Raw genomic sequence first — 24,677 nt, forward strand, 5'->3', positions numbered from 1 at the left:
AGATGACCATTGAGAGATTTGGCCCTCGAACACAGACATCATGCTGAACGGTACAACCTGTCACAAAATTATCAAGGATAAACTTTGGAAACATGGCGTAAAGGTCGCTTCATAGATGTATGCCGAATATATCTGATACCAGGAACCTGGTAATGCTGCAGTCCCGCCCTGTCAATTGAAACAGCAAGGTGGAGAATCGGTGACGTTCTACGGTGGCGACATGTGACGGGGTCATACACTAATGTTGTGTCTCCAGGGCAAACCCACCTCTCACGAATACAGGGGTAACATCTCCCACCCCACCGTTGAACTATTTCATCAGAGTGTGGTATAAGAATTCAAGTTTATCGATGACAACTCTCGAGTCTATCTTGCATCCATCGTCTACCATTTCATCAGTCGTGGATTGGCCTCCGTGCGCTCTCGATATAAAGCCCATGGAACATACTTGGGTTCGATTGAAAAGAGATGTGTGAACACGTCCTGTCACATCACGAAAACCTAGGAGAGCTGATCAGGATTGCCACTGTAGAATGAGCTAAATTAGACAAACGATGGTTAAAAGAACCCGTATTCCGCATGCCACGTAGAGCGCAGGATTGTATTCACGCAGTGGTGACATGTACTCTACAGTGAGTGAGGTTGCTACACAATGGGCTCACATCAAGAAAAGTATTTTTGTTTATTAGAGTGGGAGTGATTCGTTATCAAGAAAATGGAAGATGCATTACTTTTCAATGCCATACCCCCTTGCACAGAATAACTAAGAACTTCTGTTTGTGATTTGTATTTAAGTGCGTCACTATCGCTGACCTCTTTCAATACTTTGTCTTTTATGATCAAAGTCGTAGCGTGTTGCTGGGTGGAAGTCCCAGAGGGGTATGTTAGAGTTGGCGACAAACGTCTGTGTGCAGTAAAGGGCTTCTATAAATGACTCATTCGTTTTCAAAGTTTGCACGTGATGATTCATGAATAGAACCGTAAACTCATAGAGCTTGCATTGTGCCCACGAATTGGCGTTCCATGTGCACTGCCTTGACAAAATGGTGACGAAGGAGTAAAGAATTTTTATGTGATGGAATGTGTGAGATATTTATCTGTTACAACAGTGCAACATTTATTCAGAAGATAGTATGGAAAGGAACCGCCATGCAAACAGAGCATTGTGTTTTGGTTGTCTCAGTTAAGAGAAAAGTACCGATTGATCAAGTGTGCCGGAGGCAATCGTGAAGAGGGGGAAGGGAAGTTTTGTACCCATTACAAAAAAAGTCAATGGTCCGCACAAGCCACGTACATGGAACAACACAGCAAACTGTGAGGGAGATCTTGCGACGACGGTTTCATTTCAAACCGTACCGTCTGCAGCTCATGCAATAATTAAAACAGAAAAAATTATGGCCGACGCCTTCAGTTTAGCAGCACAATGCGGGAAGCATTTGAGAACGAACATTTCGCCTTCAGGCTGATATTCAGCGCCAAGCGAACTTCCACTTATCTGGAGGGCTTAAATGGCACAATGTGAGAATGTGGTTCACTTAAAAATCCTCATGAAACTATGGCTCATGAGCGAGATTCAACGACGGTTAATGTTTTCCGCGCAGTATCACAGACGAACCTGTATGGTCCGTCTTTTTCTGTGAGAAAACTTTAATGGGCACCTCTTACCTCGAAATAGCAGTTGTGATTGTTTTCTAAACAGACTGCTGATTCCGTGAATTTGATCTTCAAACACGAAGGGGAATCCCTTCCTTGGACCATCGATGTCCTTCGGTGGATAACTACAAATGGACGCTAGATTGGGCGTAGTGGTGAAGAAGAAGTGGCTCTATTCTTTTGACCTCTCAGATTTCCTGACCTAATGCGTTGTGACTTTTTCATTTGGGAGCACTTTAAGAATCGTGTGTATATATCTCACTGCCAAGAATAACGGAATAGCTCCAAGACCACAACAGTGTTGCTTTGATGATCACAGACAGGATGCTGCTGCATAAGGTATGCATTAACATTTGGACGTGTGACGTGTGACAAGAGGGGCTGTCGATGAACATTCGTAGAGCTCAAACTCAAACTGCAAACTTGGTGACTTTACGGTTCTATCCACGCAACTATACATATCACATATTTGTACACGTGATACTTCAAAAAATATACAGCCCCGAAAACAAATTACTCATTTACAGTAGCCCTCAAGTCCGTAATGTTGTCATATTTCACTATCTCTTGCACAGCTGTGTGCAACCTCAAAGGTTTCGCAACCTCCCTCCTAGTTTGAACTGCACTCGCCACATCGTACTACATTTATTGAATGATTTTATTCTGTAGTGGGTTTAAGCATTTGACAAAAAGAAAAAAATGGTCAGAGTCTTCCTCATTGAGGCGTAAAAACAAACAGTGCCGTTGCCCTTACCGGATGATGCTAGCTTACTTGCTCACAGCGGCAGGGCTATTCATGAAAATAAACAAAGAATGTAGTTTGGGCTACGGGTGCGACAATCAAACAAACTAAGGACGTACACTGATTAGTGATAATTACATCCGATACCTCATCCTGTGTGAATGCCCGCAAAGTTCAGACACTTGCGCTAACATTCCGTCTACAAAATTTAAACTTCAAAATCATCGATGAGTCCTGATACTGATTCTGACTCATTGGTGGCCTGAGTCTTTATCGTTACTATCACAATGAAAAATACTACTACTGAAATCTCAACGCGGTATGGATGCGGTGTGATACCACATCTGAGTAACGACTGTCCTTCTCAGTTAACCTTGTGAGTACATCGTAATGTTGCCAAACTGATAGAGAAAAGTAGACAAACTTTCACTCACTATCGCATCGCGTTGTAATGTAAAAAGAAATTGCTGGAGAAACCAACGTTTCGGTCACGGTTGCAGTGGCCCTCTTCTGGGTCTTCAGCATACCCAGAAGAAGGCCACTGCAAAAGTGGCCAAAACGTTGGTTTCTCCGGTAAAGTTTTTGCACTCTGACGCGGTGTGATATTCAGAAAACTTTTATTTCAACCGACTGGCGGCGGAACCCTACGCAATTGCAGGACAGAGAAATCTTAATGATAACTCGTAGATAGTAGGAACGCTTACGTTAAGCAATTCCCTCTCTGAAGTCAGTGAATCGTGCAGACAGAAAAAGAGAAGTAGGAGAAGTTAAGGAACAAATGAGTGAAAGAAAAAGAAACGGCTAGCTGCCGCTTGTATTCGTGGTAGTGGTGTGCGGAGAAGAAAGGGATGAGGAATTCTATCGATAAGATTTGTGTAGAGATAAGGTCACGTGTAAATTAAGACACGTTATAAGGAAGCCTATTAAAGTGATGCTGGAATGTTTGTGGGAATAAATAATGATTCACAGTGGGTATGAACGTTCAAGTTCAAGGTTACTGTTTACTATCGCTGCCCCTTCCCGCTTGTACGAACCTTTTTTAAACATCCATAGGAGCACGCTTTGAGTAGCAACATAATTACGTTTGACGCAGTTTGGGGTATTCTGCTCTAGTTGAGGTTCGACCATCTATGTTATCGGACCAAAAATATCCAGTTTGCAGTATTGACCACTAAATGTCACGAAAGGTTGACGTGACAGCGTAAGAGGGGGCGAGGACTACGGTACTGTCAGTAGACAAGCAGTAACAGCTCAGTCATTCCGAACGTAGACTTGTCGTTGGACGTCATGTGAGTAACAGATCCATCAGAGACTTCCATCCCTTCTACAGCTGCTCAACTCGACTGTTGGTGACGTTATTGTGAAGTGGAAACGCGGAGGAATAATACAGCTGAACCATGGCCACGCAGACCTCATGCAATGATGGACAGGGACAGTCGAGCGTTGCAGAGACTGGCTGCGCGAAATCGCATGAAATCAGTGGAAGGAATCAATCGCGAGTTCAAAATTGCATAACAGCAGTCCGGCTAGCTCAATGACCATGGATGAGGAGTTAAAAATAATGGGATGAAAAGGTCCAGCAGCTGACGATAAGCCACATACACACACCAAAAAACGCTTAGCACCACCTCGGTTCCGAGAGTTCCGGAATCTGTACAGAAAATTGGAATAGAGGTCAACATAAACATCATTTCTGCCCTTTATACTGCTCATGAAAACCACAAATTGCATATTGTACCACCATACAGTGAGACCTTCAGAGGTGGTGGTCCAGATTGCTGTACACACAGGTACCTCTAATACCCAGTAGCATGTCGTCTTGTATTGATGTGGTCTAGCGATTCTAGGCGCGCCGTCCGGAACCGCGCGAATGCTACGGTCGCAGGTTCGAATCCTGCCTCGGGCATGGATGTGTGTGATGTCCTTAGGTTAGTTAGGTTTAAATAGTTCTAAGTTCTAGGGGACTGATGACCATAGATGTTAAGTCCCATAGTGCTCAGAGCCATTTGAACCATTTGAATCTTGCATTGATGCAACAAAAGTCACTACACTGTTTTCTGAACGAAGGTACTTGTAATTGCTTCACTGATGTCCGATGAAATGAACATGGTTGCCATATATGCGGCTATAGGCAAGGTTGTTTACATATTTAGTAAGCTGAAAGAAGATGATGTTTGGAATCGCCTCACCGTACGTCGATGAGGAATGTGTTTGCGACAAACACATGTGAAGCAAGACTTCTTTTCATACGATGCAGAATTTGTTTATGTTTGCACACTGAAATAACTGTTTAGGTATCTTTTTATTTAATCCATATCAGCTGTAAATTACGCGTTTGGGCATATTTTCGTTATCACATTCCCTTTGTGGCTCAACTAGCCACAGTTCTGACGAACTCATTTTTTCTTTTTTTCTAGCAGTGTTTGGTATGCATTGCAATGCCTCTTTTTTCTAAGTATGTACAAATATACAAAGCAGACACGTCTAAATGCGCAAAATAAACGAAATAGCGTGATCTTTTGTGCTTTAAACTAAATTTGAAAATGTCTAGTCAAGTAGTTTTGGATATGCAACATTTTTTGTCCTTCAGTATTCTGCGAAAACAAATATTTCGGCTGTCACACTTTCTACCCGTCGCTTCGATCGCGTAATATATGTTCGATATATACTGTATCTGTACCTAATATACTTTTAAGATATTTCACACTTATCTATACATATACACACATCAAAAAAAGTTTTGCATCACCTCGGTTCCGAGAGTTCCGGAACCTATACAGAAAATTTGAATAAAGATCAATATACATCATTTCCGCCCTTTTTATTGCTCACGAAAACGACACATTGCATGTTGTACCACCATACACTGAGACCTTCAGAGATGGTGGTCCAGACTGCTGTACACCCCGGTACCTCCAATACCCAGCAGCACGTCCTCTTGCATTGATGCATGCCTGTATTTGTCGTGACATACTATCCACAAGTTCATCAAGGCTCCACAAGTTCATCAAGGCACTGTTGGTCCTGATTGCCCCACACGTCAAAGGCGATTCGGCGTAGATACGTCAGAGTGGTTGGTGGGTCACGTCATCCATAAACAGCCCTTTCAAATCTATCCCAGGCATGTTAGATAGGGTTCATGTATCGAGAACATGCTGGCAACTCTATTCGAGCGATGTAGCTATCCTGAAGGAAGTCATTCACAAGATGTGCACGATGGGTGAACGAATTGTCGTCCATGAAGAAGAATACCTCGCCAATATGCTGCCGATATGGTTGCACCATCGGTCGGAGGATGGCATTCACGTATCGTACTGCCGTTACGGCACCTTCCATGAACACGAAGGGCGTACGTAAGCCCCACATAATGCCACCCCAAAACAGCAGGGAACCTCCACCTTGCTGCACTCGCTGGACATTGTGTCTAAGGAGTTCAGCCTGATCGGGTTGCCTCCAAACACGTCTCCGACGATTGTCTGGTTAAAGGCATATGCGATACTCATCGGTGAAGAGAAGGTGATGCCAGTCCTGATCGGTCCATTCGGCACGTTGTTGGGCCCATATGTACCGCGTTGCGTGGTGTCGTGGTTGCAAAGATGGACCTCGCCATGGACATATGGATTGAAGTTGGGCATTATGCAGTCTATTGCGCAAAGTCAGAATCGTAACACGAAGTCTGTGGATGCTCGAAAAGTATTATTCAACATGGTGGCGTTTCTGTCAGGGTTCCACCGAGCCATAATCCGTACCTAGCGGTCATTCACTGCAGTAGTAGCCATTGGGCGGCCTGAGCGAGGCATGTCATCGACAGTTCCTTTCTCTCTGTATCTCCTCCATGTCCGAACAACATCACTTTGGTTCACTCCGAGACGCCTGGACACTTCCCTTGTTGAGAGCTCTTCCTGGCACAAAGTAACAATGCGAACAACAGACAACACGAGCCGTGTACCTCCTTCCTGTTGGAATAACTGTAACTTATGGGCTGCCCGTCCGTCTAGTAGGCGCTGGTGATGCATGGTTGTCTACATCTTTGGGTGAGTTTAGTGATATCTCTGAACGGTCAAAGCGACTGTGTCTGTGATAGAATATCCACAACTATCGGCTGGGAGCGTTCTAGGAAACGGGGTGATGTAAAACTTTTTTTTAAGTTTGTACTTCTGTAGCCAATGGTAAACGACGCTTCAGCTGTCGTAAAGAGCAACGCCACTGAACAGTGGATGACTGGAAATGAGTGATTTGGAGTGATGAATTATGCTATACTATTTGGTAATGGTTGTGGTTTGGCGAATACCTGGAGAACCTTACCTGCTATCGTGTGTAGCGCCAACAGTGAAGTACAAGTGAGGTGGGATTGCAGTAAAGAGCTGTTTTTGTGATTATGATGTGGCCTCCCTAATGCTCTTAAGAAAATGCTAAATGCAGTAGGAGACGAACATACACTTCTGGAAATGGAAAAAAGAACACATTGACACCGGTGTGTCAGACCCACCATACTTGCTCCGGACACTGCGAGAGGGCTGCACAAGCAATGATCACACGCACGGCACAGCGGACACACCAGGAACAGCGGTGTTGGCCGTCGAATGGCGCTAGCTGTGCAGCATTTGTGCACCGCCGCCGTCAGTGTCAGCCAGTTTGCCGTGGCATACGGATCTCCATCGCAGTCTTTAACACTGGTAGCATCCCGCGACAGCGTGGACGTGAACCGTATGTGCAGATGACGGACTTTGAGCGAGGGCGTATAGTGGGCATGCGGGAGGCCGGGTGGACGTACCGCCGAATTGCTCAACACGTGGGGCGTGAGGTCTCCACAGTACATCGATGTTGTCGCCAGTGGTCGGCGGAAGGTGCACGTGCCCGTCGACCTGGGACCGGATCGCAGCGACGCACGGATGCACGCCAAGACCGTAGGATCCTACGCAGTGCCGTAGGGGACGGCACCGCCACTTCCCAGCAAATTAGGGACACTGTTGCTCCTGGGGTATCGGCGAGGACCATTCGCAACCGTCTCCATGAAGCTGGGCTACGGTCCCGCACACCGTTAGGCCGTCTTCCGCTCACGCCCCAACATCGTGCAGCCCGCCTCCAGTGGTGTCGCGACAGGCGTGAATGGAGGGACGAATGGAGACGTGTCGTCTTCAGCGATGAGAGTCGCTTCTGCCTTGGTGCCAATGATGGTCGTATGCGTGTTTGGCGCCGTGCAGGTGAGCGCCACAATCAGGACTGCATACGACCGAGGCACACAGGGCCAACACCCGGCATCATGGTGTGGGGAGCGATCTCCTACACTGGCCGTACACCACTGGTGATCGTCGAGGGGACACTGAATAGTGCACGGTACATCCAAACCGTCATCGAACCCATCGTTCTACCATTCCTAGACCGGCAAGGGAACTTGCTGTTCCAACAGAACAATGCACGTCCGCATGTATCCCGTGCCACCCAACGTGCTCTAGAAGGTGTAAGTCAACTACCCTGGCCAGCAAGATCTCCGGATCTGTCCGCCATTGAGCATGTTTGGGACTGGATGAAGCGTCGTCTCACGCGGTCTGCACGTCCAGCACGAACGCTGGTCCAACTGAGGCGCCAGGTGGAAATGGCATGGCAAGCCGTTCCACAGGACTACATCCAGCATCTGTACGATCGTCTCCATGGAAGAATAGCAGCCTGCATTGCTGCGAAAGGTGGATATACACTGTACTAGTGCCGACATTGTGCATGCTCTGTTGCCTGTGTCTATGTGCCTGTGGTTCTGTCAGTGTGATCATGTGATGTATCTGACCCCAGGAATGTGTCAATAAAGTTTCCCCTTCCTGGGACAATGAATTCACGGTGTTCTTATTTCAATTTCCAGGAGTGTATTTTACACACTGTGTACTGCATGCGACACAGAAATCATTCGGAGACCATAATCGTCTGTATCCGCATGACATTGCACCCTGTCATAAAGCAGCAACTGTCGAGGCAACGGTTTATGGACAAGATCATGGACTGGCCTGCTCAGAGTCCCGATTTGTAACGAGTGGAAGGCCTTTGGGATGAGTTAAAATGTCGACTTCGCTCCAGAACTCACAGTTCAAAAGCACTACCTTCTACGGTTTCTGCTCTTGAAGAATGGGCCGTTGTTCCTCCACAGACAATCAGACACCTCATAAAAGATGATCCCAGCAGAGTTCATGCCATCAGAAAGACGAAGGGTGGAATACCTCATATTAATGTCCACTAATATGCGTCCGGGAACGTTTGACCAGATAGTGTACGTGCTACTCACTTGTCGAACGGCCGATGTCCGAAGACGTGTGCCACGCTGTTGATGCACCAGGTGATGTTGAGGGAGACGGTGTAGCGGAGGACGGACGCCAGGTGCCAGGACACCCAGCCGCTCTCTCCCCACAGAGCCACCGGGATCCAGGCGGGCAGCACGAAGCAGAACAGCGGCATGATTACCGGGTACAGCCTGCGGCATAGGCGCAGTAACGTCAAGTCTAGGAGTAGCGCATACGGCGGCATCTGGCACTCTATGTTCCTGTCCTCCCCTTCAAAAATGTTCAAATGTGTGTGAATTTCTAAGGGACCAAACTGCTGAGGTAATCGGTCCCTAGACTTATACATTACTTAAACTAACTTATGCTAAGAACAACACACCCATGCCCGAGGAAGGACTCGAACCTCCTGCGGAAGGGGCCGCGCAGTCAGTGATATGGTGCCTCTAACCGCGCGGCCACTCCGCACTGCGTCCTTCCCTTTTTACTGTAGAAGAACACGTAGGTGTTTCAGCAGTAACAGAGAGAGTCGTTTGAAGGAGTGGATTCCCATAGCTACAGCAACATTTACACGGTCCAGTCGCATTAACGTGACCACCGATCATAGGTTCGACGTCAGCGTGGAATGACCACTCACAGACGGCAGCTGGTAGCACTAGGAGTGGAGGGTGTATAAAGCGTGCCGCCGTGGTTAAAGTACACTGAAGAGCCAAAGAAACTGGTACACCTGTCTAATATCGTGTAGGGTCCACGCGAACACGTGGAAACGCCGCAACGCGACGTGGCATGGACTCGACCAATGTCTGAAGTAGTGCTGGAGGGAACTGCCACCATGAATCCTGCAGAGCTGTCCATAAATCAGTAAGAGTACAACGGGGTGGAGATCTCTTCTGAACAGAACATTGCAAGGCATCCCAGATATGCTCAGTAATGTTCGTGTCTCAGCAGAGTGTTCCTGGAATCACTCTGTAGCAGTACTGGACGTGTGGGGTGTCGCATTGTCCTGCTGGAATTGCCCAAGTTCGTCGGAAAGCGCAATGGGCATGAATGGATGCACGTCATCAGAGAGGATTCTCAAGTACGTGTCACCTGTCAGAGTCGTACCGTAACATATCAGAGGTCCCACATCTCTCCAACTGCATTCGCCCCACACCATTACAGTCCCGTGCTGATATGCAGGGTCCATGGAGTCATGAGGCTGTCTCCATACCCGTACTCGTCCATTCGCTCGATACAATTTGAAACGAGACTCGTCCGACCAGGCAACATGTTTCTAGTAGTCAACAGTCCAATGTCGGTATTAACGAGCCCAGGCGAGGCGTAAGGCTTTGTTTCGTGATGTTATCAAACGTTCACGAGTGGGCCTTCGGCTCCGAAAGCCCATATCGATGATGTTTCGTTGAATGGTTCGAACACTGACTCTTGTTGATGGCCCAGTATTGAAATCTGCTGCAATCTGCGGAAGGGTTGCACTTCTGGCACGTTGAACGATCGTTGAACGATTCTCTTCAGTCGTCGTTGGTCCCGTTCTTGTAGGATTTTTTCCGACCACAACAATGTCGGAGATTTGATGTTTTACCGGATTCCTGATATTCGCGGTACACACGTGAAATCGTCGTACGGGAAAATGCCCACTTCATCGCTACCTCGGAGGTGCTTTGTCCCACCGGTCGTGTACCGACTGTAACACCATGTTCAAACTCACTTAAATCTTGATAACCTACCAACGTAGCAGCAGTTACCGATCTAACAACTGCGCCAGACACTTGTCTTATTTAGAGGCACTGCCGATCGCAGCGCCGTATTCTGCCTGTTTGAATATTTCTGTATTTGAATAGACATGCCTATACCAATTTCTTTGGTGTTCCAGGGTATACCGTGAATGGCAAAATGACGCTACCCAAAACGGACGCTGAGACAACTGTGGTGCACCACGGCCTTAGATGCAGGGGTGAACGACGGCTGCGGAGATGTGTGTGGGTGAACAGACGTGCGACTGTTAAGCAACTGACCGCCCAGATGAATCAAGGAGCTACCAACAGTGTCTTTTCAACGACCGTTTAGCGAATATTGATGTGTATGAGGTTCCGAAACTGGCGCCTGTTTCATGCAACCTTGTTACTATTGTTTGTCTGCAAAGACGGCTGGTATTTGCACGCGAACACTGCAGTTGGACATCCACCAACCCACCACAGGGGGCTGAGCCGTGCTGCGGCTCGCGTTGGTGCTGTTTGTAGGTTTCCGCCCTCTGTTGGAGGCCAAACGGTATCGTTTAGTTGGCATGGTGGCGGTTGGTCTTCCTCTCGTATTGACTAGCGCCATTCGGTTTCGCAAGCGTTGCCTGTCCGCTAGTGGCGGCAGCGGCGGTTATTGATATATAGTAACTGTTGCCCTATTCTGGGGGCGACGTCGTTGTTTTTCCGGGTCGTGTGAGTGTGCGATTTCGGTTGGGGACTCAGGAGAAGCCAGGTCCGCACAGCGTGAGAACACGCCGGGACTGCTGGCGGGCTGCGTGGACTGCCAGATGGAAGGGCTGTGGTCACGAGGGTGCACGACTTCGAGGTAAACGGGATCCAGCAAGTTTTAAGATGAGTGCATTTCAATCCAAGTAGAGGAACGTCCACCATTGAGATATATCGCGATTCTCCAGTGACTTGGGTTCGTGTTGCTGCTCGTAGTGTCGCCGAGGCGAAGAGCAGCGAGTGTAGTGCTTGGGGAAGGCGGATCTGATTAGCTTTCCTCGACTTCTTATTATTATTTACTACGTTCAACTTCTTACAATTTGTTAAGTTCAACCAGCGGTAATTTTTCTTGCCTGGTGGCCGCTAACACCCCAGTTGTCTTTCCTGGGGGTTAGTGTATGTAATGGCAGTGTACATTTCCTCGCCTTGCCGCTGCTGTCCGGTAAGGCGTGTAGTTTTGACAGCTTTCTTGATTTTAGGCCGGTTAGTGATTCTTCTACTCTGGTGGTAATGATTCTTTTCTCGTTCCAGGCGCTCTAAACACAGTATTCTTGACGTAGTGCCTCGTCCTCAATCGTAACCGAATCCTGCCTTCCCTTGACTACCAGGTTTCAGTGGCTTTTTCAGATGAATCATGTTCTATGCTTCCTCGGACAAATGGCCGTTGGCGTGTGCGATCCTGCAACAATCTTCGTAAGGATCTACGCCGGAGTAGGGAGCGCTATAGTCTGGTGAATATTTTCCTGACACTCCCTAGGTGATCTCTTCATTCTGGAAGGCATAATGGATTAACAAAAATCTGCAGCTATACTTGGGGACCATTTGCATTCCTACATGCAGTTGTTTCTCATCAGCACGATGGCATCTACCTGCAGGACAGTGTAACTTGTCGGATGGCTAGCAGTGTACATGAGTGGTTCGAAAAGCACCAGGACGAGTTTGCCGCACTCCCCTGGCCACCAAACTCTCCGAATTTAAACGCAGTCGAGAGTCTGTGGGACCAGTTCGCTACGGCTGTTCGCGTCATGGATCAGAAACATGGTTCAGATGGCTCTGAGCACTGTGGGACTTAACATCTGAGGTCATCAGTCCCTTAGACTTAGAACTACTTAAACCTAATTAACCTAAGGACCTCACACACATCCATGCCCGAGGCAGGATTTGAACCTGCGACCGTAGCATCAGCGCGGTTCCGGACTGAAGCGCCTAGAACCGCTCGTCCACAACGGCCGGCCATGAATCATTAGACGAGAAATATGGTGCACCTGCCCACGGTACTGGGGTCGGCATTGCTCCACATCTGTGTCCGTACCTTCCAGAACCTCGTTGACTCTCTCCTAGCACGGCCGCGCTGCAAAACGTGCTTATTCAGGCTTTTGAGAGGTGGTCACATTACTGCGAGTGGCCAATATTAAATTCTAGGTTGGAGGTTGTAACAGAAAATAAATGAAAGAGTGAAAGTTTTTGCTTCCTATGATAGAATACAATAGAGACGAGGCGAGAGTGAGAGGGACGCGCGCAGTGCCGTAATGGGCGGCTCACCTCATCTGCCACATGACGACCGGGTCTTGGCGCAGGTCGGACATGTCCAGCTGGCGGCCCTTCTCGCGCACCAGCGGGTGCTTCCGCACCATCAGCCAGCCGATGTGCGAGAAGAAGAAGCCGCGCCGCGAGTTGTGCGGGTCCGCGTCCGTGTCCGTGAACTTGTGGTGCACCCGGTGGTCACGCACCCACTCGTAGATGTGGTTCTGAAACACAAGTATTAATGGTAGCCAGAAATTTCCTCACACAAATTTTTTTTTTTTTTAATACACTTTGTGTCCTGCCTTACGGCAGGTCTTGTCACGAGGGAAGCCTCTTCAGAGAGGTCCACCGCATGAGCGTCTAGGAATGTGATTCCAGTGGTGGTTTCCCGTTGCGTTCCACTGATGATGATGAAATGATAATGTGGACAACACAACACCCAGTCCCTGAGCGGAGAAAAATCTCCGACCCAGCCGGGAATCGAACCCGGGCCCCTCGGCGTGACAGAGCGCCGCGCTGACCACTCAGCTATCGGGGCAGACAATGTCTACAAGATGGTGTCAAAATATAAAATGATGGTTACCTGATATTGTCAAATGTATTCGAGATGATCTCAGAATCTAAAAACGTTTACTCTTCTTATTACAGAAGTTTATTCGTCCACAAAAATACCCAGTGCACACTTATTTCAGCGAAATTGCCATACGCTATTCAGTAGTAACAGAGAAAGTCGTTTGAAGGTGAGATTCACGATTGACACGGCCCACTCACATTAACGTGAGAACGCCCTCTGTTGGACATCAATGTGCAATAACCACTCACAGATGGCAGATGGCAGCACTAGGAGTGGACGCTATATATAAAACGTGCCGCCGCGGTTGAAGTATGCCCCCCCCCCCCCCAAATTCTATAAGTCCCTCCAGATCCTTGAGTGTCATGCACTCCGCCTCGCCTTCCGTATGCGCCTCCCGTCCCCCACGTGGATCCTCTGTGACCTCATGCCTTTCCCCCATCTGTTCTTATTCCTCGAACATATCCGCATACTCTACACCTCTCGCTGCCTTGATCCCCCTCACCCTCTGGTTGCTCCGCTCCTCTCCCGTCCCCGCCACTCAGCATAAAACTGTTATTCTTAAGGCTCTTGCGTGTCACGTGAAATTCTTTTTGTCGATTAGGCGCAAAGGAAGGCCTACTTTCATGAAAGGCTGCAGGGAGGTCTGGCACCCTGACCTACACCAGCGTACAGGGGGTTTCAAAGAGTAGATCTCACCCCCAGGGACATAACTTGAAAGTTGTACTCCACAGCTGATAGTTACTGCATGAAACTCGTAAAATATAGAACCATCGACAAAATCTAGGGGAACTGAAGTATCTACGCCAGTTTCGGTCTTTCACACCATCTTCAGGAACAAAAACATTACTACAGTGTTTGTATGTCCACATTATGATTACCTAACTCGATAAACATGAAGCAGCTGTCGGTTTATTTATACATTGTGAATGTAATACGTATCTCATTATGTTACACAATCGACGTATCTTGGTAATAACATTACTTTATAGTGATTTAGTCCGATTCCAGACTTGGGCTCGTTGATTATAATTACTTTCAAAAGGTTAATTCCAAAGATATATTTGATTCTTGCTGTGAATGAATTTTACATTATCATGCAGATATCGTCTTCAGCGTATGAATTATGATCATAGTAAGCAACCGTCGATTCGTGCAAGAAATGATGGCGCATGGAATAAAATATCTTACTACATCATGAAAAACTGACTGGCATCGTACACTGTAGCTATGTGGCTTCATTTTCACAATTTAGTATTAAACTTGTTAGCATCATGAATGAGAATCTAGGAAAACAACATTCGTCGACTAGTGCTGAAAAAACAAAGATCACATAGAATGAAGATAACCTGACATCATGGGAAATATCGGAAAGGAAGCAGTAATCAGTTCTGTAGAAATGAGTAGCAGATAACTGATCGGAGTTACGTAATTCCGAGCAAAAGCAGAGGCAGTTGAAGGTTTCTTTTAAAGAAAAAATATAGGAAATATTCTTCGTTCACCTAATGTGACAAAAAGCACGTGCTCTAGAGAGGAAAGAGTTCTAGTCTAGAACTGTACATTGAATATAACGACCGCTTCGCCTACCAAGCGATAAGCTAACGATCTTTGTGGCCATTAGGAACAGATTTGTTGTCAGAACGGAAGGAACAGAAAAATTCCAGCTGGAGAAAATAAATGAGACGACGGTAGAAGGAGCTTCCGAAATAATTGTGAATTATGCTTACCGAAAATTATACTCTACTTACAATATCTCAGATAAGCTAGAATTATGAAATACACTCCTGGAAATGGAAAAAAGAACACATTGACACCGGTGTGTCAGACCCACCATACTTGCTCCGGACACTGCGAGAGGGCTGTACAAGCAATGATCACACGCACGGCACAGCGGACACACCAGGAACCGCGGTGTTGGCCGTCGAATGGCGCTAGCTGCGCAGCATTTGTGCACCGCCGCCGTCAGTGTCAGCCAGTTTGCCGTGGCATACGGAGCTCCATCGCAGTCTTTAACACTGGTAGCATGCCGCGACAGCGTGGACGTGAACCGTATGTGCAGTTGACGGACTTTGAGCGAGGGCGTATAGTGGGCATGCGGGAGGCCGGGTGGACGTACCGCCGAATTGCTCAACACGTGGGGCGTGAGGTCTCCACAGTACATCGATGTTGTCGCCAGTGGTCGGCGGAAGGTGCACGTGCCCGTCGACCTGGGACCGGACCGCAGCGACGCACGGATGCACGCCAAGACCGTAGGATCCTACGCAGTGCCATAGAGGACCGCACCGCCACTTCCCAGCAAATTAGGGACACTGTTGCTCCTGGGGTATCGGCGAGGACCATTCGCAACCGTCTCCATGAAGCTGGGCTACGGTCCCGCACACCGTTAGGCCGTCTTCCGCTCACGCCCCAACATCGTGCAGCCCGCCTCCAGTGGTGTCGCGACAGGCGTGAATGGAGGGACGAATAGAGACGTGTCGTCTTCAGCGATGAGAGTCGCTTCTGCCTTGGTGCCAATGATGGTCGTATGCGTGTTTGGCGCCGTGCAGGTGAGCGCCACAATCAGGACTGCATACGACCGAGGCACACAGGGCCAACACCCGGCATCATGGTGTGGGGAGCGATCTCCTACACTGGCCGTACACCACTGGTGATCGTCGAGGGGACACTCAATAGTGCACGGTACATCCAAACCGTCATCGAACCCATCGTTCTACCATTCCTAGACCGGCAAGGGAACTTGCTGTTCCAACAGGACAATGCACGTCCGCATGTATCCCGTGCCACCCAACGTGCTCTAGAAGGTGTAAGTCAACTACCCTGGCCAGCAAGATCTCCGGATCTGTCCGCCATTGAGCATGTTTGGGACTGGATGAAGCGTCGTCTCACGCGGTCTGCACGTCCAGCACGAACGCTGGTCCAACTGAGGCGCCAGGTGGAAATGGCATGGCAAGCCGTTCCACAGGACTACATCCAGCATCTCTACGATCGTCTCCATGGGAGAATAGCAGCCTGCATTGCTGCGAAAGGTGGATATACACTGTACTAGTGCCGACATTGTGCATGCTCTGTTGCCTGTGTCTATGTGCTTGTGGTTCTGTCAGTGTGATCATGTGATGTATCTGACCCCAGGAATGTGTCAATAAAGTTTCCCCCTTCCTGGGACAACGAATTCACGGTGTTCTTATTTCAATTTCCAGGAGTGTAACTTCATATACTGTATTGTGCTGGTTGTAAGTGAACCATTTCATTGAATTACTTAAGTGAGATAATGTTTCTCGTGGAATCCAGAATTCCATCAAAATGACTGAGAGTTATACTGAAAACACATAAACTAATAAGTGGAACAATATATTTCAACAACTGAAATTTAAGAAAAAGCTTTAAAAGACCTAGGTCATTCACTGTAAGCTAGCTGTTCCAAACTGTTTGAAATAACCTGCAAAGTTTACAACAGGCAAAAAAAGCATAAATAATTCACTAAAGGTTAAATGCACGAAAAAGTTTGAGGATCACGCCATTTCATTTCTTCTATGAAGTCAGTTGTGAGAAATAACACTTAATTTGACGTTTCAGTGCAATGAATATGAAGGAAGCATTGGATTAACAGATAGAATGAGAAGGGATCGGGCGTTTAATATTCTCTTTCGCGTTCGTTAAGTTGGGGAAATATTTCTTTGTAATGAATCTGGTTGGAAATATGCTAAACGAGCTAAGTGACAGGTTTGGAAGGTATTTAATTCTCGAGACAATGTAAATAAGAACTACTGAATTCACAAGTGAGTACGTGGCAACGATATTTCTTCATCTCGTACCACTGTGATCTCTTGATTGGCAGCAGAGTATTTGTAGTTCACAAGCTGCTTTTTTTCATTTGTCGATGCAAGACCAAACAAAAAATCTGACTTTTCTTAGTTTTCACCCCAACAGAGCATAAACAGATTGTGGGCGCAGGCAACATAGAATATTGCGCTTCCTGATAATTCGTATAAACACGGCTCAAACGTTGTATAAAATTAAATGAAAAAAACTCTTGTAAATGACGGAAATGACATGTTTCCACTGAGAAACTTTGTGAATTTTGAAGTCCAAATTGCAAAACGTTCTTCAGCAAAAGAAAAATAGTGATGCGAGCCTTGGAGCCTGAAATTAAGTGACAAAAAATACTTTAAACTAGGGATCGTTTCATGTATAATATTAACTGTCTTTGCGAACACGATCCGATGCAAGTATAACATTACTGACGGGGAATTAAGAAACCGAGTAGATGAGTATCTGTATGTCACATATCAAGACACAAAGTTAGTGAACACGATTCAGTCACTTCATTAAAGTCTTTAGTTCTGTCGACTGCAAGATGATCTGATGGCTACAAATGAAATTAATTAGTGCAAAGTTGTAGAAAAGACTACCACGAAGAGGCATAGACGAAAGAGCTTGAGGAAAATGTCATATTTCCACTGAGAAACTTTATGAATTTTGAAGTCTAAATGGCAAAAGGTTCATCAGCAAGTCAGAAATAGTGGTTGCAAACCTTGGTACCTGAGATTAACTGAAAGTAATAAGCCCTTGACCGAATGTTACAGAACCACTTTATCTATTGGAGGATGAGCGTTACAAAGATGAAGTACCTCTTCAGAGACTGAAAAATCGTGTTTTGTTAAAAAATCCGGAGAAATTATGGGATTAATGGCAGACATCACGGTTTAATGTATATTATCTACAAGACAAAAGACAGTTATAAAATGAAAAATTGGGAAACGCTAATTTGTCTTGAATTGGAACTTTGTAGCTTATCACCTGATATATCCACAAAGCAATGACGGTAAATTTCCGAATAGGAGATAATAAAAATACAGCCTACACAACAAACAATTTTTGGTTCAGAATAAAGACAGCAAAGACAAAAGTGGTAAAGAACAAAAGAAAAGGGAGTGACGATGGTACCAGTCTTATAACTAAGCTCGGTACCTGACGTCGAAGGAACAAGTGGTGAGTCCTCTGTGGTAACCAGACTGTATTAAATTCCAAACCTATCTTCGTCGTCTTCTGAAATGAAATGCAGTTAATGGTGATTTGTTAGTCGGCCGATGAAGAGTGGTACCCGTAGTTATTTGAGAGATGTGTAGTTCACGTCTTGGTACATAACTCTTCCCTTCTCCATTACCTAATCTACGCTCGTGCTCATAAATTAAGGATAATGCTGATACGTAGTGAAACAACGCTCTGGTGGGCGGTTTGAAAGTTTACATCACCTCGGTGTATGACCATGCGGTGCATTTGACCTGCGGTCGTCGCACGGTGGCGCTTGCAGCAGTCCACAAACGCAGAGGTGTGTTTCTGCATGTCAGAGTACGGTGCAGCGAGTAAGTGTGCAGGTGTTTCCAGACATGCTAATGGTGACAGTGCGTTGAAAATGGCTCAAAGAACACAAATTGATGACTTTATGAGGTGTAGAATACTAGGGCGACTGGAGGCTGGTCAAACACAGCAGGTCATAGCACAGGCCCTCCGTGTACCACAAAGTGTGATCTCAAGATTATGACAACGATTCCAGCAGACAGGAAACGGGTCAAGGCGCTACAGTACTGGACGTCCACAGTGTACAACACCACAAGAAGACCGATATCTCACCATCAGTCCCCGCAGAAAGCCATGGAATACTGTAGGTAGCCTTGCTCGGGACCTTACCGCAGACACTGGAACAGTTGTCTCCAGACACAAAGTTTACAGACGACTGAACAGACATGGTTTTCTCGCACGGAGACCAGCAAGGTGCATTCCACTGATCCCTGGTCTCAATAGAGCCCGTAAGGCCTGTATCAAGAACACAGTACATGTTCATTGGAACAGTGATCCCAGGTTATGATCACAGTCGAGTCCAGGTATAGTCTGAATAGTGATTCTCGACGAGTTTTCATCTGGCGTGAACCAGGAACCAGATGTTGTTGTTGTTGTTGTGGTCTTCAGTCCAGAGACTGGTTTGATGCAGCTCTCCTTGCTACTGTATCCTGTGCAAGTTTCTTCATCTCCCAGTGCCTACTGCAACCTACATCCTTCTGAATCTGCTTAGTGTATTCATCTCTTGGTCTCCCTCTACGATTTTTACCCCCCACGCTGCCCTCCAATGCTAAATTTGTGATCCCTTGATGCCTCAGAACATGTCATACCAACCGGTCACGTCTTCTCGTCAAGTTGTGACACAAACTCCTCTTCTCCCCAATTCTATTCAATACCTCCTCATTAGTTACGTGATCTACCCATCTAATCTTCAGCATTCTTCTGTAGCACCACATTTCGAAAGCTTCTATTCTCTTCTTGTCCAAACTATTTATCGTCCGCGTTTCACTTCCATACATGGCTACACTCCATACAAATACTTTCAGAAACGACTTCCTGACACTTAAATCTATACTCGATGTTAACAAATTTCTCTTCTTCAGAAACCCTTTCCTTGCCATTGCCAGTCTACATTTTATATCTTCTCTACTTCGACCATCATCAGTTATTTTGCTCCCCAAATAGTAAAACTCCTTTACTACTTTAAGTGTCTCATTTCCTAATCTAATTCCCTCAGCATCACCCAACTTAATTCGACTACATTCCATTATCCTCGTTTTGCTTTTGTTGATGTTCATCTTATATCCTCCTTTCAAGACACTGTCCATTCCATTCAACTGCTCTTCCAAGTCCTTTGCTGTCTCTGACAGAATTACAATGTCATCAGCGAACCTCAAAGTTTTTATTTCTTCTCCATGGATTTTAATACCTACTCCGAATTTTTCTTTTGTTTCCTTTACTGCTTGCTCAATATACAAATTGAATAACATCGGGGTGAGGCTACAACCCTGTCTCACTCCATTCCCAAACATTGCTTCCCTTTCATATCCCTCGACTCTTATAATTGCCATCTGGCTTCTGTACAAATTGTAAGTAGCCTTTCGCTCCCTGTATTTTACCCCCGCCACCTTTAGAATTTGAAAGAGAGTATCCCAGTCAACATTGTCAAAAGCTTTCTCTAAGTCTACAAATGCTAGAAACGTAGGTTCGCCTTTCCTTAATATATCTTCTAAGATAAGTCGTAGGGACAGTATTGCCTCACGTGTTCCAATATTTCTACGGAATCCAAACTGATCTTCCCCGATGTCGGCTTCTGCCAGTTTTTACATTCGTCTGTGAAGAATTCGTGTTATTATTTTGCAGCTGTGACTTATTAAACTGATAGTTCGGTAATTTTCACATCTGTCAACACCTGCTTTCTTTGGGATTGGAATTATTATATTCTTCTTGAAGTCTGAGGGTATTTGGCCTGTCTCATACATCTTCCTCACCAGATTGTAGAGTTTTATCAGGATTGGCTCTCCCAAGGCCGTCAGTAGTTCTAATGGAATGTTGTCTACTCCCGGGACCTTGTTTCGGCTCAGGTCTTTCAGTGCTCTGTCAAACTCTTCACGCAGTATCGTATCTCCCATTTCATCTTCATCTACATTCTCTTCGATTTCTATAATATTGTCCTCAAGTACATCGCCCTTGTGTAGACTCTCTATACACTCCTTCCATCTTTCTGCTTTCCCTTCTTTGGTTAGAACTGGGTTTCCATCTGAGCTCTTGATGTTCATACAAGTGGTTCTCTTTTCTCAAAAGGTGTCTTTAATTTTCCTGTAAGCAGTATCTATCTTGCCCCTAGTGTGATAAGCCTCTACATCCTTACATTTGTTCTCTAGCCATCCCTGCTTAACCATTTTGCACTTCCTGTCGATCTCATTTTTGAGACGTTTGTATTCCTTTTTGTCTGCTTCATTTATTGCATTTTTATATTTTCTCCTTTCATCAATTAAATTCAGTATCTCTTCTGTTACCCAAGGATTTCTACTAGCCCTCGTCTTTTTACCTACTTGATCCTCTGCTGCCATCACTACTTCATCCCTCAGAGCTACCCATTCTTCTTCTACTGTACTTCTTTCCCCCACTGCTGTCAATTGTTCCCTTATGCTCTCCCTGAAACTCTGAACAACCTCTGGTTTAGTCAGTTTATCCAGGTCCCATCTCCTTAAATTACCACCTTTTTGCAGTTTTTTCAATTTTAATCTGCAGTTCATAACCAATAGATTGTGGTCAGAGTCCACATCTGCCTCTGGAAATGTCTTACAATTTAAAACCTGGTTCCTAAATCTCTGTCTTACCATTATATAATCTATCTGATACCTTTTAGTATCTCTGGGATTCTTCCTTCTTTTATGATTCTTGAACCAAGTGTTAGCTATGATTAAGTTATGCTCTATGCAAAATTCTACCAGACAGCTTCCTCTTTCATTTCTTAGCCCCAATCCATATTCAACTACTATGTTTCCTTCTCTCCCTTTTCCTACACTCGAATTCCAGTCACCCATGACTATTAAATTTTCACCTCCCTTCACTATCTGAATAATTTCTTTTATCTCATCATACATTTCATCAATTTCTTCATCATCTGCAGAGCTAGTTGGCATATAAATTTGTACTACCGTAGTAGGCGTGGGCTTCGTGTCTATCTTGGCCACAATAATGCGTTCACAATGCTGTTTGTAGTAGCTTACCCGCACGCCTATTTTTTTTTATTCATTATTAAACCTACTCCTGCATTACCTCTATAACCCTGTATTCACCTGACCAAAAGTCCTGTTCCTCCCGCCACCGAACTTCACTAATTCCCACTATATCTAACTTTAAGCTATCCATTTCCCTTTTTAAATTTTCTAACCTACCTGCTCGATTAAGGGATCTGACATTCCACGCTCCGATCCGTAGAAAGCCAGTTTTATTTCTCCTGATAACAACGTCCTCTTGAGTAGTCCCCGCCCGGAGATCCGAATGGGGGACTATTTTACCTCTGGAATATTATACCCAAGAGGACGCCATCATCATTTAACCATACAGTAAAGCTGCATGCCCTGGGAAAAATTATGGCTGTAGTTTCCCCCTTGCTTTCAGCCGTTCGCAGTACCAGCACAGCAAGGCCGTTTTGGTTATTGTTACAAGGCCAGATCAGTCAATCATCCAGACTGTTGCCCCTGCAACTACTGAAAAGGCTGCTGCCCCTCTTCAGGAACCACACGTTTGTCTGGCCTCTCAACAGACACCTCTCCGTTGTCGTTGCACCTATGGTACAGCCATCTGTATCGCTGAGGCATGCAAGCCTCCCCACCAACGGCAAGGTCCATGGTTCATGGGTGGGGGGGGGGGGGGGGGGGAGGAACCAGATACCAACCCCTTAATGTCCTTGAAAGGGACCTGTATAGAGGTCGTGGTTTGATGGTGTGGGGTGGGCTTATGATTAGTTCAAGTACACCCCTGCATGTCTTTGACAGAGGAACTGTAGCACGTCAGGTGTATCGGGACGTCATTTTTCACCAGTATTTCTGCCTTTTCAGGGGTGCAGTGGGTCCCACCTTCCTTCTGATGGTTGATAACGCACGGCCCCACCGAGCTGCCATCGTGGAGGAGTACCTCGAAACAAAAGATATCAGGCGAATGGAGTGGCCTGCCTGTTTTCCAGACCTAAACCGTCAGCACTTCTGGGATGCTCTCGTTCGACGGATCGCTGCACGTCTTCAAACCCCTACGACACTTCAGGGGCTCCAACAGGCACTGGTGCAAGAGTGGGAGGCTATACCCCAGCAGCTGCTCGACCATCTGATCCAGAGTATGCCAACCCGTTGTGCGGCCTGTGTGCGTGTTCATGGTGATCATATGCCATATTGATGTCGGGGTACATGAGCATGAAACAGTGGTGTTTTGTAGTACATGTGTTTAGGGACGGTTTTCTCAACTTATCACCAATACCATGGACTTAAAGATCTGTGTCGTGTGTGTTTACTATGTGACTATGCTATTAGCTCCAGTTTTGTGTAGTGCCACGTTGTGTGGCACCACATTCTGCAATTATCCTTAATTTATGAGCATGAGTGTACATCACCTACAAAAACATAGAGAATCACTGTGTAGAACAGTGTCCAATATGCACCAGAGAATGAGCAACACCAAAAGTTAAGTAGTGTTCAAAAATCAAGTAGAGCTCATTTTTAAGATGCACAAGAAATATACCATTTATTTATATATTTATTTATCATACGATGGTTCAAATGGCTCTGAGCACTATGGGACTCAACTGCTGAGGTCATTAGTCCCCTAGAACTTAGAACTAGTTAAACCTAACTAACCTAAGGACATCACAAACATCCATGCCCGAGGCAGGATTCGAACCTGCGACCGTAGCGGTCTTGCGGTTCCAGACTGCAGCGCCTTTAACCGCACGGCCACTATCATACGATGATACAGAGCTTGGATCAAATACATAATTTTAAGAGTATACAATGAAGAAATGACAAGCAAAATACAGGTACAGAATCAAATGTCCAAAGTATTATACTAAATTATGTACACATTACACAAGTTCTTAGGTTTCTAAGTCCAATCTGCTGATCCAGTTGAGCCTTTCAAGGGGATGCATGGTGGACGTCATTTGATGATCCCCCGAAGGCTCGTTTCGGGCATTCACTAACAATGTGATTCATTGTTTGCAGGGCAGCTCCACAGTCACAATCTGGAGATGTTGCCCAGCCCCATTTGTGCTTTAGATATCCGCAGTTCCCTTGACCTTTTCGGATGCGGTTGATGGTTCTCCACTGGCGTCTGGGAAGTGTGATACCTGGAACTCTCATGGAAAACTTTTCAACCAGATGACCGTTGAACACTGACGATTCTTTCCATTGACTTCTCCATACTTCATTGATGTTAAAGTCGGAGACTTCAAGATGTTGTGCAGCTCGCCAAGGTGGTTTTCTTGACTTCAGACGCTGATGTTCTGCTATTAAGGTAACACTGTGTACGGGTAGCTGGGGATACTTCTGAATGTTTCTCAAGATCTTCAGGAGAGCATCTGATCTTCGTAGAGCTGGAGGTTGGATGTTACTTAAAACTGGTAGCCATGCAGTTTGAGTACTACATATGCAGCCTGTGATAAGTCGCGGTGTCTGGTTGAGTTACGCATCCATGTTGCTACAGTGGGCATTGTTCATCCAAGTTGGACAACAGTATTCAGCGGCAGAGTATGATAATGGCATAGCAGCTGATCTTAGGGTTTGAGCACTACAAACCCAGGAGGTACCAGCAAGCTTCTGAATAATATTATTACGAGTCTTCACTTTTGCGGCCACGTTGGAGAGATGTTGTCGGAAAGTTAGGGACCTATCGAGTGTTATTGGTTGGTTGCTTTGGTGAAGGAGACCAGACAGCGAGGTCATCGGTCTCATCGGATTAGGGAAGGACGGGGAAGGAAGTCGGCCGTGCCCTTTTACAGGAACCATCCCGGCATTTGCCTGGAGCGATTTAGGGAAATCACGGAAAACCTAAATCAGGATGGGCGGACGCGGGATTGAACCGTCGTCCTTCCGAATGCGAGTCCAGTGTCTAACCACTGCGCCACC

At 46.1% G+C, this 24,677-nt stretch overlaps 1 protein-coding gene across 1 annotated transcript in view; it reads right to left on the reverse strand.

The window, feature by feature from the left end:
* LOC126456448 (acyl-CoA Delta-9 desaturase-like) overlaps positions 1-24,677 on the reverse strand; it is a 218,777-nt gene that overhangs the window by 151,056 nt on the left and 43,044 nt on the right. Inside the window, exons 3-4 of the mRNA XM_050092198.1 lie at positions 12,663-12,868; positions 8,667-8,852 (exon numbers count right to left, since the gene is read on the reverse strand). Of these exons, the coding sequence (XP_049948155.1) occupies positions 8,667-8,852; positions 12,663-12,868 (392 nt within the window). The remainder of the gene's footprint in view (positions 1-8,666; positions 8,853-12,662; positions 12,869-24,677) is intronic.

This window comes from Schistocerca serialis, chromosome 2 (assembly GCF_023864345.2).
Source record: "Schistocerca serialis cubense isolate TAMUIC-IGC-003099 chromosome 2, iqSchSeri2.2, whole genome shotgun sequence".
NCBI lineage: Eukaryota > Metazoa > Arthropoda > Insecta > Orthoptera > Acrididae > Schistocerca > Schistocerca serialis.